At 31.2% G+C, this 19,043-nt stretch overlaps 1 protein-coding gene across 5 annotated transcripts in view; it reads right to left on the bottom strand.

Moving 5' to 3' along the window:
* Nucleotides 1-389: 389 nt before the first annotated feature.
* ZMYM2 (zinc finger MYM-type containing 2) overlaps nt 390-19,043 on the bottom strand; it is a 90,493-nt gene continuing 71,839 nt past the window's right edge. For all 5 annotated transcript variants that reach the window (XM_056794666.1, XM_016421843.2, XM_056794665.1 and 2 more), the window contains 12 exons: nt 18,541-18,575; nt 17,129-17,258; nt 16,270-16,385; nt 13,563-13,749; nt 11,874-12,002; nt 10,990-11,084; nt 9,526-9,694; nt 9,179-9,330; nt 8,064-8,178; nt 6,972-7,223; nt 6,520-6,640; nt 390-5,357 (listed from right to left, as the gene is read on the bottom strand). In XM_056794666.1, coding sequence (XP_056650644.1) covers nt 5,165-5,357; nt 6,520-6,640; nt 6,972-7,223; nt 8,064-8,178; nt 9,179-9,330; nt 9,526-9,694; nt 10,990-11,084; nt 11,874-12,002; nt 13,563-13,749; nt 16,270-16,385; nt 17,129-17,258; nt 18,541-18,575 — 1,694 coding nt within the window. In that variant the 3' untranslated portion in view covers nt 390-5,164. The remainder of the gene's footprint in view (nt 5,358-6,519; nt 6,641-6,971; nt 7,224-8,063; nt 8,179-9,178; nt 9,331-9,525; nt 9,695-10,989; nt 11,085-11,873; nt 12,003-13,562; nt 13,750-16,269; nt 16,386-17,128; nt 17,259-18,540; nt 18,576-19,043) is intronic.

Below are 19,043 nucleotides of genomic sequence, written 5' to 3'. Positions count from 1 at the left end.
TGTCATTTTGTTTGGAAGGCAAACATCAGCATCAATAGTTTGCAAAAACCTAAATGCCATTACCAATTGTGATAAGAGTATAATGTTTGTTGATTTTATAACAATATGACAAAGGGAAACATGTAGTAGAAAGACAATCTAGGTCCAAATTCTGCCTCTTGACATTTGTGTGACTTAAGGTAAATCATTCAAACTCCCGAGCTTATTCTTTGTAAGGTGGGAGAGGAAGAGTGTTGAACTATATGGCCTCAAAGATTTCCAAATTTAAACAGAGGATCCTGTGATGGCAGAATTTTAGAATGTCTCAGACTCTGCTGACATCTGCTGGCTTACATACAGAACTACAAATGTGTGGGTACAATCCGCCGATGCAAACTGAACACTCGTGCTCAAAATAACAGCTATTACTTTATTTACAAAATAAGTGTCCCTGAAAAGTTGTCCAAGACATTTACATTGACCCCAATTTTCCATTTGCATACTGAGAAATTTCCAATAGAAACAAAACCCTCTATGTAGTTTAGATGTTCCAGGGTATTTTAAAAAAAGTTGGAGTAAGAAGAGGAAACCCTAGATTAGCAAGAAATTGCACTACCTACCATAAATCTATTAAACAGTCTCTAGGCATGAAGAGCTACCTTTTTTGGGTCACAAACCTCTTGTGTACCCTTCCATGTCTTATTTTTTTAATGATTCCTACTGGATTGAGGCCAATTGGCACCACTATTAGAACCAGACCATTTTTTGAAAAGAGTAAAATTAGTAACATAACAGCATTTTTAATGGCTGGGAGGGCAGAGAGAAAGCCTGCTCAATTCTAGTATAAAATGAAGTTCCCATATTAGAAAGTTCTACTCTTTTCCAGGTTTCTTCTTTCCTTAGTCCTGCAAGATGCTAGTGATATATTGGGCATGTTTAATAAATGTTTACTGATAAAACAACTGTTAGTGAGTTTCCATGTTTTGGATTTACTTGTATTTAAGAATATTCCATACAGATACTTCAAAATTAGCTCCTATACATATTTATTTGAAAGAATTAAAAGGTCGGTGGTATTTTTGGAAATATACTTCTAATATCCAAATAAAATAAATTTATATTAAAACCACAAGGATTTTTTTTTGTGTAGGAACAATATCTTATGTGCAGTTTCACAAATCACTTTAAAAAGTTGTTGTAAATCTGATATCTTCCAATAGGAGTAACCAGCAATTATCATTTAATAAAAATGTCATGAATCAACTTGATTTCACCCAAAAGGGTTAACTGCCTATATATCTAAGATTTAAGTTTTTCAATATCCACAATGAGTAGGAACTGAAATCTGAATACAAATCCAGAGGACAAAATTTGTTTTTCATTATTATATCTTGCTATTCTCCTGGGTCCCATCTTATTATTATCTTATTACCTACATGATAAACATTTTCTTTGGTCAAGTTTCCCCTCAAAAATTGATTTCAAGAATTATTTTAGATAGTATAGAATACTTTACTAAGGAACTAGACATACAGACATCTTCAGGACATACTTTATATAGCCAGAGCTGATATTCTTGGACCTTTTTGAATACCAACTGATATAGAAGCTAGTAGGAGTCTTTCTTTAATAAATTCGCTCAGCATTAAGGTACTATAAGCCAATTCTTGTGTTTATGATTTTGAGAGGTAGATTTTAAATATTTAGGCATCATAATGATCAACATTTAAAAATTTGTATGTGATGGGACATGTATCTTAACAAGAAGCTAAGAAAAGCTGGTAGGTTCCACTTCTTTGTGTATTGGTTGTTTGCGACAGCTTAAGAGTTTAAAAAAGAAGGTCATTGCTAGGAATTAAAGGAGAAAAATGAAAGCTTTAATACTATTAAAATTTCATCTCTCTTACCTCTTTTTTAGGTTTTCATTGAGAGCAAAAGAACAATGAAAGAGAGAGATGGTGAAATATAAAGAATCATCTAGGAAACAAAAGGACAAGAGTATTAAGTGAAAAATTCAGGATGAAAATTTTAATTAAGGGAGGGAAATTGATTCTTGAAAACAAAACCAAAAAAAGTTCATGCTTGTTTTCAAAATGTTTATATACTTAAGGATGAAAGGGAATGCCTCATGGGCAATGCTGACTTACTGGAAGCAGGAGTTAATAGACATACTTGTAACAATACTTTAGATAAAGAAATTTATCTACCTTAATAAATGCTTTTAAGTTTTAGACAGTGATTAAAAAAAAAAAAACTTGAACTAGGCCCAGTGCATTGATAAATAAAATAATCTAAACTTTCTCAATTTGGGAATAGCTTTTCTATTTATTTTTTTTAATGCTATATAAACTTCTAAAAATCCAATCCCAGTAATTGCCAGCAAAATACTGAAAACATCCAAATGCACAATACAATATGCATCTTCTTCCCATTCCAGAATTTCACCATTTAACACCAAGTAAATTAGTAACAACTTTTTAATAAAAGGAAACCATTAGGTCTTGCAACTTACAGATAAAAAACTATTTAAATATGAGTATTATTATAGTGAAAAAGATATTAAACTTCTTACCTTACCAAACCAACCCCTTTATAGTATCTGCCTGACTTCTGTTTTTTTGTTTTGTTTTGTTTTTTTTAAACTTAAAAGCAATGAGTTACGGAGACTTCAGTTATCTAAGGAAACCGTTAATGTAATATGGAGAGGATAACCTGGTACTCAATAATGGCAAAATATATTCTTTTTAACAAGTTCCCCATCCCATCCCCAACATAAAGAAAAACCTAGCAGCTCTCACAGCCCAGCATATTAAAGACAATGCAAAGTTACATTTACTAGACCCTACATTCAAAAATCACCAAGGAACAATAGAGAACTATGTCCCCACTGGCATCTAAAACTACAAAAACAACAATCCAGGAATGAATGGAAATGAGATTGGGAAGAAGGAAGAGCCTCAGACTAGTAGTAAACCTTTCATATTACAATGAGTTAATTTTGGAAAATGAACCAAACAAATGCTGGGCTAAAATAAGTTTAGAATTTAAATCCTGAATTGAGTCAAGGTCTGAAATTATATTGCTAATTCAGAAAATAGGTATTTGAATCATTATTAAGATTTTGAGACAAGGGTTAAAGTAAATTATCAGTAAGGCAGAGCCTTCTTTGATATGCTAGTTATTTATACTTGGTTAACTACATGTTAGATGACATCTGGAAAAAGCATTATTGCCCTTGATAGATTATTAGCACCATTATGTGGAATAAAAGAATATTTTTATCAACTACTTTCTAATGTCATCAATATGTAGCTAAAACATAAGTTTTTGAAAAAACCTGATTATGATTAGCATTCTGGAAAATGGGAAAAGATTGAGACACTTAAAAATTATAAATTTGGACCTGTTTAATCAAGCTAAATAGAAAAGTAGTGATCTATTTTAGATAACCAGTATCATGAGTTGCTACTGGCAACCTGATTTTTTTTAAACCAACAAATATAAAATACATTAAGGAATAGAAAAGTTATTGAGACTTATTAAAAATCTCAAGGACATGGAGCATTACAAAGTAATTTTCATATGCCCAAAACAATTCAAATAATTAATGCTTGAAGCATATATTATCATTGTATCTATGAACGTTTTTGCTAACTGATGTTAGGTGTACTAAATATTTTTCTGACAAAATTGGGCAGAATATCCTAGGAATATAGTTGTAATTTCTTGGGCATCTTGGAGAATAAGCTTGATTTTCCCACCAATAATAATCTACACTACTTATCATGTTTCATTAATTGTAAAGATTACCACACACATGCTACAAAATTAGCCTTGTTTTTCATACTAATGACCTGCAACTAACATTTTTCTCAGTATCCTGGAAAAGTACAATTTTAGGTGAACTTTCTTCTCTTCAAAGAAAGGCTCTTAAAAGTATAAATTGCTACGCAGAAGCACAAAGTCTTAATGCAATCTTCTATAAGAAGTAATTTGAATTTTAAAAGAATCTAACAGCAGATATGATTCCCACTGAGATACACCTTAATCATTACTTTCTTTCTTTGTTCTCTATTAAATATTTGAATTCTAGACACTAATGACTTGTACTAACATTAAGCATCCAAAGTATCAGATTTAACACACTGGAAATTTTTGTAGTAAAAATTTGAAACCATCTTATTTACACGAGTTCAGTTTCCATTAACTACTGCTTCTGAAGTTGTATTCCTTAAAATAACTATCCAAGATCTCATTGGTTATTTTTGGGGTGTAGATAAATGAACTCGAGATTGTTATTTCAGATAATACTGCATTGTGGTCCATTTACTATGGGCAAAAAAATAACCCTACAATAGAATGCTAAGTATATTCGGGTACTCATGGTTGGCTAGTGAAAACAGAAAAGACAATTATAGCAATTTCATCAGACATTTTTAACAAAGTAAATGTCTTGATGAGTATGTGCTTTAAACTTATAGTCAATGTATATATTTTATTTATTGGGGCGATGCAGAAAGTCACAAATGAGGAAAGGACACTAAGGTTTTAATGAGGGGAACAAAAGAGTTGTTTTCACCAGTATAGATTCACATTACAGTACACCAATATTGACAGCATTCTTTTGTCTATTTTTGGTACAGAAGATGGAATCTCTCTCTACATAGCCCTGTAAGGCTTCAGAAACTAAAAAGTTAAAAAAAAAAACTATTAAGTTTACAGTTTATTTAAAAATTCTGAAAGACACTGCAAGTTCTAAACTTTAGTAGTGCTAACCCATACACAACCATCGGGGTCAAGAACCCAGTAAAGGAGTACCCCCCTCTTCCAAGGAAGTGTGGCGACAGTGGAGTTGTGCAATATGGATGTTTCTTACTACAAGAAAAGAAATTACACATGGCACATTCTCATTCATATTTTGTAATGTAAAAAGTTACAAACATACCTAATCAAATAAATAATAAAAAAAAATGAATTTGAATGTGTTTGTTAAGTATCCTAAAACCACTACATAGAATAATGGCAACTTTCACTCACAGATTATTTACATGGTAATACCCAGTGTGGGTACACTGCTACAAAACTCAAAACAGAAGGAGTAAACTTGAAATGTTTTCCATAATAAAGATCTAGCAGCATGACTATCTAATGCTGTTTTATACCAACTGCTTTTGAAAAGTTTATTTTAATCCGTGTCTTCATCCAGTTCAGAATTGTCTTTATCATAAATATCTTTTACTAAAAGAACCCGTACAAGCATATTTTCCAATGTGTTTCGGTCCAGTGAATTAGAAGTGTACCAAACAGGACTATCTGTTGAACTCGAACATTCTGGTTGTAAATAAAAAACATCCGTTCTTTGATTAAGATTCTGTGGACTGTGGTGGGGGGGAAAAAAGAAAAAAGGCAGGTAATCATTTTCAAGTAATGAACATATGCTTATTTCTCTACAACATTCTCTTTCACCATCAATGAATTTATAAGCAACAGCTCTTTGGTAAATATCTAATATATAATTTTCACTTTAGGAAGTTTAAATTTAAGTGCTGCGATACAGCAATTATTGCTCCAACATTTTTCTTACCAGCACATGAGACAAGTTTATAGTTACAACATGAAAGTCATGAAATAACAGAAATGTTTTAAAACAAAATTTTCAGTGGGCAGTCCCATACAAACAAACAGATACTATACAAGCACTGACAAAACCTCTCATATATGGCAAAACTTAAATTTTTTTAACGTGGCTTGACCAAACATTTTCATTGGATAGATAGATAGATAAGATAGATAGATAGATAGGTAGATAGATAGATAGGTAGATAGATAGATAGATAGATAGATAGATAGATAGATAGATAGATAGATAGATAGATAGATAGATAGATAGATAGATAGATAGATGGGGGTGGCCTAGTTACCTAATCAATCTCTGTAGCATTATTCCTACAGAAAAATCAAATCTTTGTCTCCAAGTATAAATTAAGTTTCTAGAATAGAATTTTGTTTGTAAAATATCCACTGCCCAAATTAGAAAGAGATGGTGATACACCATAAGGGCTCTAAATATGTTAAAGTAAAAGCAAAAGAGGGAATAAAAGAAAATATTTTCTTTAACCTGATACTGGAGAAAATTATTTAAAAAAAGACATAACTAGTCACTAAGTTCACTTCTTTTGTAAAGTGCTATTGCTTAAAAATCTTATTGATGCTTGAATTCACTTTGTCTCTTTAAAATAGGTTTGCAAAAAGACTGACTTCATAGACATGTGAGTGAAGAAAAGTTAACAGACATTAATGATTATAATTGAGACCTTTCATAAATTCTGATTTTGATTCCAAAATTATCACTTGACTTAGGGCTACTAAAATGTAAATGAATTAAGAAACTAAAAAGGAAGAAACTAAAAGGAACAAAACCAATTTTTTTAATGAGAAAAAAAATGGTAACACCTGGGGTCATAAAATCCAAACTCCACTCTTCAAGAAATGGCCAATTGACTTCATATACATTAATAAATGTTGTTATGGACTATTTACCTTTTTGATAAGTAGCATTCATACATTTTCACAGGACATCTAGAAGGATTGGCTGTGTTTTCAATTTGTTCAAATACTGGCTCATCATCTTCATGTTTTCTCTTTCCAGTAGTAATTTTATCTTAAAAAAAAAAATTAAAAACCTCCTGAGCTCATTAACATGGAATAATAGCTATTTTGTTGTTTTAAGAACAACAAAGATTAGAAATAGCCACACTGAGGCAATTGTGGTTGGTGGAATGGGTTTTAAAAACAAGAGTCACTATGTAAGCTGAAATTAGTAGCCACCCATGCTAAAAATATTATTTTTGAAAGAAAGTGGGGCTATAGATTTCAGAAGTTTTAAGCATAACCCTTGATAGTTGTTATATTATTAATGGGGTCCCACAGTTAAGACTAAATAGGAACAACCCTGCCATAGACAGTCCCAAAACAAAAATTGACTATTCTACCTTCACTATCAGCTCCACACAAGGAAGACACTTGGTATCGAAGACATGCTTTGTTTTCCATTGTTACAGAATTTTTTTTCCATTGCCTAAACACAGTGCCAAAGGAAAGTCTTAAATGTTGCTCCACTGTTTTCAGGCCAAAATATTTAGTGTTAAAGTAGAACAGTGTATTCAGAAGAGCCACTGGAGAGTGAGATCCTAGCTGTTTAATCCTCCAGAGATAATCTTCTTCAACACGAGAAAAAATTGACCCTTAAAAAAAAAAAAGTATTAAGGAAATAGACAATGGAGATAGACTATATATAGGTATGACCTTAAGAAATGATAATCAACCTTCTAACCCCTCCTATAATTCCCTATAATGTTTCATGAAAAAATATCAAGAAATTCAAGGGATTTTCAAAACTGACCAAAAAAATTTTCTATTTGAAATTTCAGGTTAATTTCAAACTACATAAAGATTAAACAAATAAAAGATGGACCATTTTTATGCTCTGATGATCACCCTCTTATTTTTTATTAAAAGAGAATGAAAACAAAAAAAGGAAACTTAAGACAATGTGTATAAATTATGAAAAGAAAAACAAAAAGAAAAGAAAATGCAATGAACAATCTAAATTTCATCCCTATACCTTGTTAGTGAAATAACTCCCCTTTTTCAATAGACCTAAGTAGTACAAGTGAAGAGTAAGATATGTAGTACTAGCCTTGGTTAATGTGTTGGATTAGTAATCTTGTTTCTTTTTGCAGAGGGAGAATGGGGAAGTGATAACATTTTTTTAAAACCTCAAATTTTTTTTTTATTTAAAAGAAAAGAGATTCAAAATATGGCTTCACTCCTTGAACCAAAGCTGATATCATATCCAATTTAGGAAAAGATAGGGAAAATAATCACTTTTAAAAACATGTTTGCTATATAATTAATGTTTGGCTTTCTCTTAAGCAGAAAAAAATTATCAACACCTTTATCTAACATAGCTTTATTCTTTAAATTATAGTATCCTTAAACAACATACATTTTAACATTTTAGATTATTTTAATTAAGCAAACAAAATATCAGGGAAACTATTCATAGCAAAAAAAAAAATTACCATCTGGAAGTATACTTGGTTGCCAACTTCTAAGAATTTTGCTTAATTCTTGTTCAAATGTTTGATAACCTGGATCAATAAATATGTTGTCTTTTCGATTACTACCACACAAGTACTACAAATTTTAAAGAAGAAAAAAAGAATTCTGTTAGAATAAAAGTATCTACTTATAAGCATCATGGCTTTATTTAGATAAAAATTATTTTAGTTTATTCACTATCTAACTGAAAAATTCATGAGAAAGGTAATATATAAATCAAATAAGATATCTGTGAAGTGTTTAACATAGTATCTGGAATATAGCAGCTGTTTTAACAAATACTTGTTACTCTACTCTATAGACCACATGAAAAAACCACTGGCTCTTAGTAATTTTGGCAGAAAGTGACCAGTACTTAAAAAGTCTAAAAGTTAATCAACCAACAAAAGTGTCATTTTTAAAAGTTCAACCATCACTGAAGTCTGCAAAATAATCTTCCTTTTAGGCATAGGCCAATTTTAAATTTCACAGATTACTAGATATAAAAAGTTTAAAACGAATAAGTGGTAATGATTTAACGGGCATGAAAAACATACCTAGGATGATATTGGTCCTAATGACTAGCCTTTAGAATTCTGTTTTTGTTTTGTCTTCATAGGCCTAATTCATCACATACACTTTAGATCTTAGTAGCATAAAGATTTGCTTTTTCTTTAGAAACTAAGTTTTGCCAAGACACAGATAGTATCTTCTAAGAGTAAGAATTGTTGATAAAAATGACTACAGAATGAAAGTTGTAAGAAATCCATTTCATCAAGCTTGACTAACAGCTGTCTTACCAGGAACCTAAGTCAAATAGTGCACTGATATCAATGAGTAATGGGTTATATTTCCATGTGGAAATGAGCTTTGTCTACTTTATAATCTATGAATCCAGATTTTACTATTCACCCAACCTCTCCATTCTCTAGTATACATCAAGGCATTTTCTCTTGCAATAACTAAAAAAAAATGGTTTCTTAGCTTAGTTTACAAAACTATACCAATAATATTCATGAAGTTCAACAACAAAGCTAGCTTTCAGTATTATACCTTCATCTTCTCAGGGTAATACCAAATTACTAAAATTACTAACCTCTTGGATGCCAAGGCAAAGATAATAGATGCTGTCAGGTGCATAGTTCTCTCCATTTGGCCTTCGAATTTCTTTTACAAAATGGGCTAAGCCATAATTAAGTTCAGCTGTAGTGTGAGATAGTAGATCCTCTTTTAACTTTACTGACTTAGCTAAGAAAAAAAAAATTAAACTCATTTATTAGTATTTAACTGTTTCAAACCACAAACAAATAAACTGAGATTCAGTCTATTTCATACAATTTCATTATAGTTGGGTTCTTTCTTTTCTCCCTCAATATGAAAGTTGCCATCCAAAGGCCCTGGTCAAAAGACTGAATTAGAAGTAAATTGAATCAAAATACTTACTGGATTTTAGTTCATCTGATACTAGTAGGTCTTCATCAAGTTGCCTAGTTTTAACCCAGTGTTTCCATGCATTTACACCATATGTATATTTAAAGGGAAAGCTGCACTCTGAATTGTCAGAACTATCATCATGTGACTGGTATCCAGATACAGCTTTTCTCTTTGCTCCCTGTTAATGAAACATTGTAAAATCTTTTTTAAACCTAATTTCTTTTGTATATTGCAAAAATTATAACTTTTAAAAAACAATTTTAAATTTTAATAGGTAAAACCTATATAATAGTCTCATATTTTGCTGAAAGCAGTGAAACTGATCAAGTTTGGTTCCAAGAAAAGATAAGACATAAACACACCCAAACAATCCAATCAAAAAAATAAAAGATTATGGCATATATATAGAAAGTAATTCTCTCAATATTTTTATTAGCTTTGGTAAAGACTATCTCCCCATTCTTTTTACTCATTGTTCTATGGGATTGTTCCCTGGGAGGGGTAGAAGGAAAGATACACTGAGAAATAAAAATAAAAAAACTTATTAAAATAAGTTGTGCATCATAAATTAAAAAACTTAAAACAAAATATGGCCTCAGACAATTCCTAGCTGTGTGACCCTGGGCAAGTCACTTAATCCCCACTGTTTAATCCTTACTGCTTTTTTGCCTTGGAAAACAGTGGAAAATAAAGTTTAAAAATAAAAAAGGAAACTTGCAAGATGAAATTTCACCAGAATGTACCTCAGGAAAACACTTATGAAACAATTTCATTTTTGAAAATATATAAAAGGAACTTAAGTATATTGACTGTATAAAAGGAAGTTAATGTAGGATGGGAATTATTTTTTGAAGCATTATTAAATGAACCCATAATAAAAATAATTGTGTACTTTTAAAAAGGAAATTGAAAAAGCTACTACTACAGCAATAAGTGTCTATAATTGGGCTCCCTCCAAACAATTAATATACTTGAGGTTACAAAATTTAGTATTTCAATGACCTATAATGGATGTGATATGCTTTGAAAAATTTACATCTAGAAAATTGGTGATAAAATTTTATTTGATTAGCTACACAAAATTCCTGGTGGGAAAATTACTCTTTAGAGTAGTTTAATGTCTTTAGACCTCTAACTGTAATCACCATTGATATTCACAAACCACCTTGATTCTTTTCCATAAAATTGATTTTATTATTTGAGCTTCTATTTAAATTTGGCATATTAGATGGATAAGTAAAATATTGAGTAACAAACTTTTACTTTAAAAAGTCACAAATGAACCAGACAGAAAGTGTCTCGTCATTTTTAAATAACATATATTATACTTCTTAAAAGATTTCACAAAATATAAAGGAAAAAATATAAGATTGTTTTCTCCATATCTTAATGATACATTAACGACCATACTCAGCCACTATTCTCAACTAAAAAAAAAAAAAGATAATATAGCTTAAAGCTAGTATTTTATACCTTCTTTTTAGATCGAGGTCGGGGCTGCTCTTCATATTCTTCCCCAAAGACAGGTGGTAATAGAAATTCATTTTCCATATCAAGCTCCTCAGCAGCTAAAAAATACATTGTTATTTCCATATAAGAACAAAGTGTCATCCAAAACAACAAGAAAAGTGGAACTAAGACAATGCAAATTAAATGGGACTTCACTGTGCAATGGGTAAAGAAGCATTTTCATTTTCCACTTCTTAAGAGAGAGATATGATCTGCACTTTTACAACCAAATAAAAACTAGAATAATAGATAATTATATCATGAAATCCACAAAAAACTATTTAAAATGAATAAGGTAAGAAAAATTTCATAAGATCTATAAGGAGAAGGTGCTTAAAATGGAGTTCAAAAGGAAGTGTTGAAATTATAAAACTTTATATATGCTCTCTGGCCAAAAGTAACTTCTGATAAAGAATTCAGACTAACAAAGATTTTGGTTATTTTAACTGGATATTATTTATGAATTGATTGTTTCTGCAATATGGTAGGATGATTTAGGGAGACATATAAAATTAATCATTTCTTCCTTGGTTTTATTTTCCAAAAAGTTCTGAAGAAACTACCTCTTCAACCTCTACCTATTTACAATCATTCTCAGATGATACCAGTGACGACTTACAACTAAGTTTTTGAGGTAAGTCATGCTCTGCTCTGACATATTCCAATTGTTATTGGCAGCAAATGAATGCTCAATTTCTTTAAATTTCTATGCCATTCTAAGTAATGAATAAGGAAATCAGGAAACAACAAAGGCAGTGATGCTACATTATTAAATGAATGAACAATTATAAAAACAAAAAAAACCACAAAGCTATAGTCCATAATGAAAGAATATAATATTTCGGTACCTCTAGGAAAATCAATTTCAATGTCAAGGTCTGGTTCATATGGAACATCAGGCATACTTGCTTGTGTTTCTGTGTCAGAATTCTTCATGGCATCTGTATCTACTATTACATCTGTTTCAAGAATTACACCTGAAATAATTTTAGAAATATTATATATGGATATTGGACACAAAACATATCCAAAATTATAAAACCCCTTCTTTTCCATTCAATTTTAGAAAACACATGTGAAAAGGAAGGCATTTACCAACACTAAACATCAAGAGGAAAATAATCCAAATTCTTATAGAAAACTCCAGAGGGGAGAAAAATAAATAAGTATTTAAAAATACAGATAGCTCTGCATTTTCATAAGCAATAACAACAATTAAATATTTTAAAAAGCTTTAACCTCAATCTTCCTAATTGTTCACAGTAATAAAGGATAAAATAGTAAAAGTCTAAATGAGCAAAGTATTATGAAACTTCTGATTAGTATTACTCAAAATCATTTTAGATTGACATGTGTTATTTTGTGTTCCACTGGAAGCAAGGAACAGACTCGGTTATCCTACACTCACTAACACATTCATAAAAGCAGCTAGACTAACTCATTCAATCCAGAGGCTCCCATTCAACTGTTAGCATATAATCTTCTAGCCAAGAGTGATAACTTAATTTCTTCTACTCAGTCTTTTATTCTGAAATGACATGCTAATATGTGAAACACTATGGTAATATACTCTTTGAAGTAAAATTTTCTATCATAAACTCTATAAACCATCATAGAGAGATGAATATTTCTGACTCACATGCTACCTTTATCCAAATAGTTAATTCAGATGGAAATGATGTAATATACATGGCCAACAACTATCAAGAACTCAACCATTTTTGTATAAATTGAGTCTTAAATGCTACCTAAAAATTTCTTAGCCACTTAAAAGATATCCACCATCTGTAGATATCAAGCCAAGGGCACTGGAAAAGCATGTGTACAAGACAAAAATAATATATAAAGAAAATGCTTTTAAGAATGTATTATTCTCTAAAGCCAATTAGTAATTATCAATGCAATTACTCTCCACTTTCATTAATGATGCAGAAGTAGGTGTCTAAAAGGACAAATTCTATTAAAATGAAAATGCTAAATACAGAATTCTAAATCTTGTAATGCAACTTTGGGTGAAGTAACAACATGGAATACTGGTAAATATGTGATATGTGGAGTTTTTATAAAAAGAAAAAGTGGAGGGTGAAGGTAAGGTAAAGAAGGAGAAAAGACTGAAAAAGGTACAGGATTTAATTAAGGAGAATTGTTTTGCAGTACTTATGTTTGATTAAGGGCAGGTAGGTGGCACAGTGGATAGAAGTGTGGGTCCTAGAGTAAGGAACTTAATTTATTTTCCCGAGTTCAAATCTGGTCTCAGATACATACTAGCTGTGGGACCCTGGGCAAGTTATTCCATCCTCTTAGCCTCAGTTTCCTCATCTGAAAATGAGCTGGAGAAGGAAATGGCAAACCACTATAGCATCTTTGTCAAGAAAATCCCCAATGGGATTTTTGACGAAATCATAATTATTTAAGATTGGTAAATTTCATGCCAGCCACCACAGTAATACGATTAACCAAAATGAACAAATCTCAGTGTAAACAAGTGTGAATAAAATTGGCTTATACAACAAACACAACTATAGTATTGTACTCACTGTTAATTTCAGTAGCTTCGGTTTTTTCTTCCTCCTCAGCCATCATATCTGCTGTCATTGTAAGCAGCTCACTACCAAGGGGATCTGAACATACTTTACTCTCTAACTCTTCAGTTACTACAGGAGTTGTTACAGGAATTTTCTCATTACTCTCAGATGGAGTAGGCAAAAATACAGGTATTGGTACCTAATAAACCAAAATATGTGCTATTACTTTAAACTAAAAGCCATTAGTAAATGTCTTTTACAATAATAATTTTTATATTAGATCTCCTTTTATATTACAGTGTGTGCGACTTTGAAATTAACATTTTTATAAAATTGCTAGTAGTTTCCAATTAAACAGAATTTACAAGCATCTAACAGGGTTTCAGAAGAATTATGCAGCAACAGTGACAGCAGTAAAACACTTGACAGTATAAAAGCATTTTTATCTACTCCAGAATTAAAATCAAGAAGTAAACATCAGCATTTACTAAATCCTAAATAACCTTGGGGAACTGGATTTTAAAACTATAAGGGAAACCAGATAAAACAATATGGAAAGAGAAAAAAAGCACATCAGGATTAGATACATATCTGAAACATAACCAGAATTATTCTAAACAGAAAAAGTACTAGTAAAACAAAATATTAGAAAAATATGAAATGATTTGCTGTATAATTTACTCAATGAACAGAAGCATCAGAAAGCTTCAGAAAGAATCTAAAGATACTAGATATCTTCCCATGCATCTCAATAGTTGGGGTTTAAAAATCATTTTTATTGGTATCTTTTTTAAATACCATAATTTCCCCCACTATCTTTCTCCCCCCCTTCCCCCAAATCCTATCATATAATGTAAAAATTAATTTTTATACGATACAAAAAGAAACGTTTTTTAAGATGTCAGCAATACTTCAAAAAATTTAGAAAATGTTTAATGAACCCTACACTTATGATTTTTCCACCTCAGCAAAGAGATGAGGACATCACTTCTTTGAACTGACTTGTAATTTTACAACATTTACTTTTTACTTTTTTAAACCCTTACCTTCCAACTTAAAATCCATACTATGTGTTAGTTCCAAAGCAAAAGAGCAGTAAGGGCTAGGCAATGGGGATTAAGTGACTTGCCCAGGGTCACACAGCTAGGAAGTGTCTGAGCCTAAATTTGAACCTCCCATCTCTAGACCTGGCTCTCAATCCACTGAGCCACCCAACTGGCTCCCTACTATTTTTTTTGTAGTTACTCTTTTCATTATTACAGTCATTGGATATATTGTCTTTCTGGCTTTGTTTACTTCAATCTGCATTAGTTCACACCATTACATGTATCTCTGTATTCATCACACTTGTCATTTCCTTCAGCATTGCATATGCTCTTTAGTCACTCCTCAGTCAACATCAATACTATTTCAAATCCTTTTTCATCAAAAAAGTACTGGTATATACTTTGATGTATATGAAGATTACTTAGAGCAGTTTAGGTGGCAAATGAGTAGAATGCTGAACCTGGAGCCAGGAAAACTCAATTTTGTGAGATTAAATCTGGCTTCAAACACACACATGCACGTACGCACACACACATGCACTTACACACTCTGATCCTGGACAAATCACTATAAAATGAGCTAGAAAAGGAAATGGCAAGCCATTCTATAATATTTGCCATAAAAACAATCATGAGGTCAGAAAGAGTTGGATACAATGGAAAACCTGACAACAAACATCTGAAGAAATGGCCTTCCCGAGTAAAAGCCTAGTACTAATATTTCTGGAGTAGGGGTTGGGGGAGGGGGAAGGGAGGAGGGGAGAGTTTCACAGCAAGAGTTTAAGTTTAGATATTCAGTCTCTAAAAGGTTCACCATTACTACCATATACCCACAGATTTTTATTTAGTAATTTTTATTATTCTTGATGAATTATTATTCCTTTTTATCCTTTACTATAAAACATGACTGAGAAGTAGAGGATACAAGGTTGTAATAAAAATCTCAAAATGGAGGTGCTATATGGCATAAAGTAATAAAAAGTGACACATAATTGGGGGAGTGAAATCTCTGTCATTAAGTCTTTTTGGAAACAAGATAAGACATGTAATATTTATGACTTATGAGACTAATTTCTAATTAATAACAGTTAATTGGTCAAAAGACACTCTGCACCATTATTCAAGAAAAAAAATTATCATTATCCTATCAAATTATGTGTGATGGGATCCCTCTCCTGCGATCACACATGGGGGTCTTACCTGCATCCCTATGATCCTAGTTACATCACCTAGTGCAGGTTATGTGACTGAGTTTGAACTGGATGTGAATGAAGTAGACCCAGAAGGGAGAGGGAGGAAAAAAAAGGTTGGAGACAAGGAAGTAGTAGTCTCTCATTCAGCAGAAACCAGACAAGGGGAAAGTGGTTATGGGAGCCTTACAGAGAGAACACACATAGCTAAATAGAAAAGCTTTCTATTCTTTCAAATTCTCTGCCTATACCTAGCCAAGTAAATACTAATAAATATTATTAAAATCCTAAGGACCAGGGTCCAAAATTTTATTTCATAAAATTATGAATAAGTCAGTAGAATGGCTACTGAAATACAGGAAGACACATGCCACCAATTTTTTAAATGGCACATTTCTCTGCCTATTTTTGTAGCCTTACTGTGCTCAATGAAATCTGTAACTTGTGTACAAAACCCTGATGGATCTCAAAAATCAAACTTACTGGAACAGGAACAGTTGTAGGAACAGGAATGTTCTGACTGTACATATGCATGGGCACTGGGATATAAACAGGTACAGGGATAGGAACTGGAACATATTCTGTCTTACAACTGTCTTCTAAAAAGACAAGATAAACAAGTTTAGGCAATGATATTAAATACTACTTATGTTAACTGCTCAGTGTTAAATGAATTGAAAGAATAACATTCAAATATGAGTAAACATCAATTAGAAACTTTACCAAGTAAAAAAGATCTACAAAAATAAGAAATGGAACTTTTTGGAATTCTGACATTCCTGATGTAAAAATCCTACATTTCCTAAAGTATGCACAAATGGAATTTAGGCTTTCATGACAACCTCCTCCCCAAAACAAATGTACCCTGAAAAGAATTTCATGTTTGGTTGAATGAAAATACAACAGTACATTGTTGATAGTTAAATAAGTGGACTTAAGGTTTTTATAGAGAACATTTGCTTGCAATATTATATATTATATTAAGGAAGAAATAATTCTTCTATGGTTACCGATTTAATTTTAAGGAATAGAAAAAAAAGATTAATTAGCATTAAATTTAAAAACTAAAATGATCTGTCTGCTATCACAATTTTTTAAAAATAACAAACACAAACCATCTTTCTCTAAAAACAAAAAAAGCATTGACTAATGTTTTCAACTTCTAGTTTATAATTGCATATTTTCTCAGAAAAAAAATCAGAATTTTAACATTTCTATTATTTAATGTTTGTTATAGAGGGGCATAGCAGTATTTCTCAAGAACTGATAACACAAATTCAGCTAGCAATTTCAGTAAATCAGTACTGAAATACACAACAAGTAGCACTTAGAAAAACCATACCTGTCTGACAAGATTTTGTTTGCATGTGAGGTTTACAATATGTGGCCTTTGTCATTGTCAAAGGTTTACAAAGAACTGCTTTGTTCTTCATCTCTTTGTTAGGTGTAGGAGAAGGAGGTGGTGCAGAACTCTGAGATAAATAAACAGAAATAAACAGTGCTTAGATATCCACTCCCATATCCAGAAATTAAAAGTTAAGGTTAAATTTTGAAGGCATGATGCTATGATTGTATAGATACTGATATGTTTCTTTTTGCCTGGCATATGAAAAATTCAATTGAATTTTACATTAGAGTAATAGAAATCAAATACAAAATAGTACTACTTTATAAAGGGAATTTGAAGACTATGATACAATTAGCTCTCTTGGAAATTCATCACTATATAATGGAAAAAAACAACTTAAAAGCATATGCCCTATTATTGTAGGTTGTTGTAGCATCTTTGAAATGAGAATATTGCATCAACACATCTGAAGATATTTCTAGTTTTTTTTATAAAGTAGTACAATGTTGGAGTTGAACTTTGAAAAAGTTTTTATCTTATAAGAATCTTTGAATTAAAAAAAAAAGTTTGGAGGAAAAATGTCTTCCTGAACAGGTGAAATGTAAACACAACATTCTAGCTCCCTCTACTGGATAATGGCAAAGCAATTTACAAAGGTAAGAAATTTTAAGAAATGAAAGGGAAATAATTTCTCTCACAGAAAATTATTATTTCAAGGAAAAGGATAAAGAAAACTGTGATTAGTCAGATTAAGGCAAATTGTATAGGACAGCACAAACTAAAGGATCAAAAACATTTCATAACCAACAGAATAACAAAAAATAGGACTTAAAGACTTACTGCCTCTTCAAACACTACGAGTTTGCTGTGGGCAAAAATGTAGTTAACTGTGTAATATTCCCTGTTTTAACAATGGAAATTGTTATTATATTTTAATATTATATTTAATATTTAATATTAATAATATAATTATAAACTTAATATTCAATAATATCACACAGTGAGATAATTTAGGGATGTTATGCTTAAAGATCTATAGTTGTTACAAGGAGGCTTTGTATTTATTTTTCCCCAAAGGGAGGGGGGCAGGGAGTAAATAATAGGGTTAAGAAAAAGAAGGGTAAAAGCAAGTTAAAGAAGAGTGTTGAGGCACCTTTTTTATAAAAGGGATAAGAACAAGGAAAAAAAAACCAAATAGGATAAATTTGAAAGTAACAAGTCTTATATAACACACACACACAAATTAAGAGTAATCCACATATGATAGAAACAAGTATCATGTATTATCCTCTTCTCTTCTACATATAAATTCCCCTTCTGTTTAATATGTATTGTGCTCAAAACTAGAAGAAAAATTAATTAAAACATTTAAAGTCAAAAGTGTAACCTAAATTTAATAGACTTACCATCACTTTTGTCCGTGGAGTCTGGCACCCCTGGTCTAAATATAAACAGAATGAAAATAAAACAACTTTATTTCATTCTACAAATTCTTTGAAATTAACATTATAACCATAACTGTGGGTGATGTTGGTTTGAGAACTGAATCCAAGAACAGAAATATCAACACTTCTGTAATTTATAGGATTCAAAAGCTGCTCAAGAATCAGAGGTGAAGTGATTTTTGTCTACGATGAGGCTATTAATACATCAAAAATTTATTAAGGAATACTGAGGACATAAGGATAAAAACACAAAAGCAAGGACTCTCAAGTAGTTTACATACTTATTCAAAACAATGTGTCAGAAGGACAAATTAGAACCCAGGTCTTTCTTACTCCCAATCAAATCCAGTATGTAAAAGCATCCCTTCTAAAAATTAATCTCACTTTTATTAAATTTTATAGGATTTAAAAATACTCATTTGAAGATCAAGTAACAAAATTCTGGAATATTTTAAATGGAAATG

This window comes from Monodelphis domestica, chromosome 4 (genome assembly GCF_027887165.1).
Source record: "Monodelphis domestica isolate mMonDom1 chromosome 4, mMonDom1.pri, whole genome shotgun sequence".
Classification (NCBI taxonomy): domain Eukaryota; kingdom Metazoa; phylum Chordata; class Mammalia; order Didelphimorphia; family Didelphidae; genus Monodelphis; species Monodelphis domestica.
Note: the sequence above shows the minus strand (reverse complement) of the source record. Positions and strands in the feature narration are given on the sequence as shown.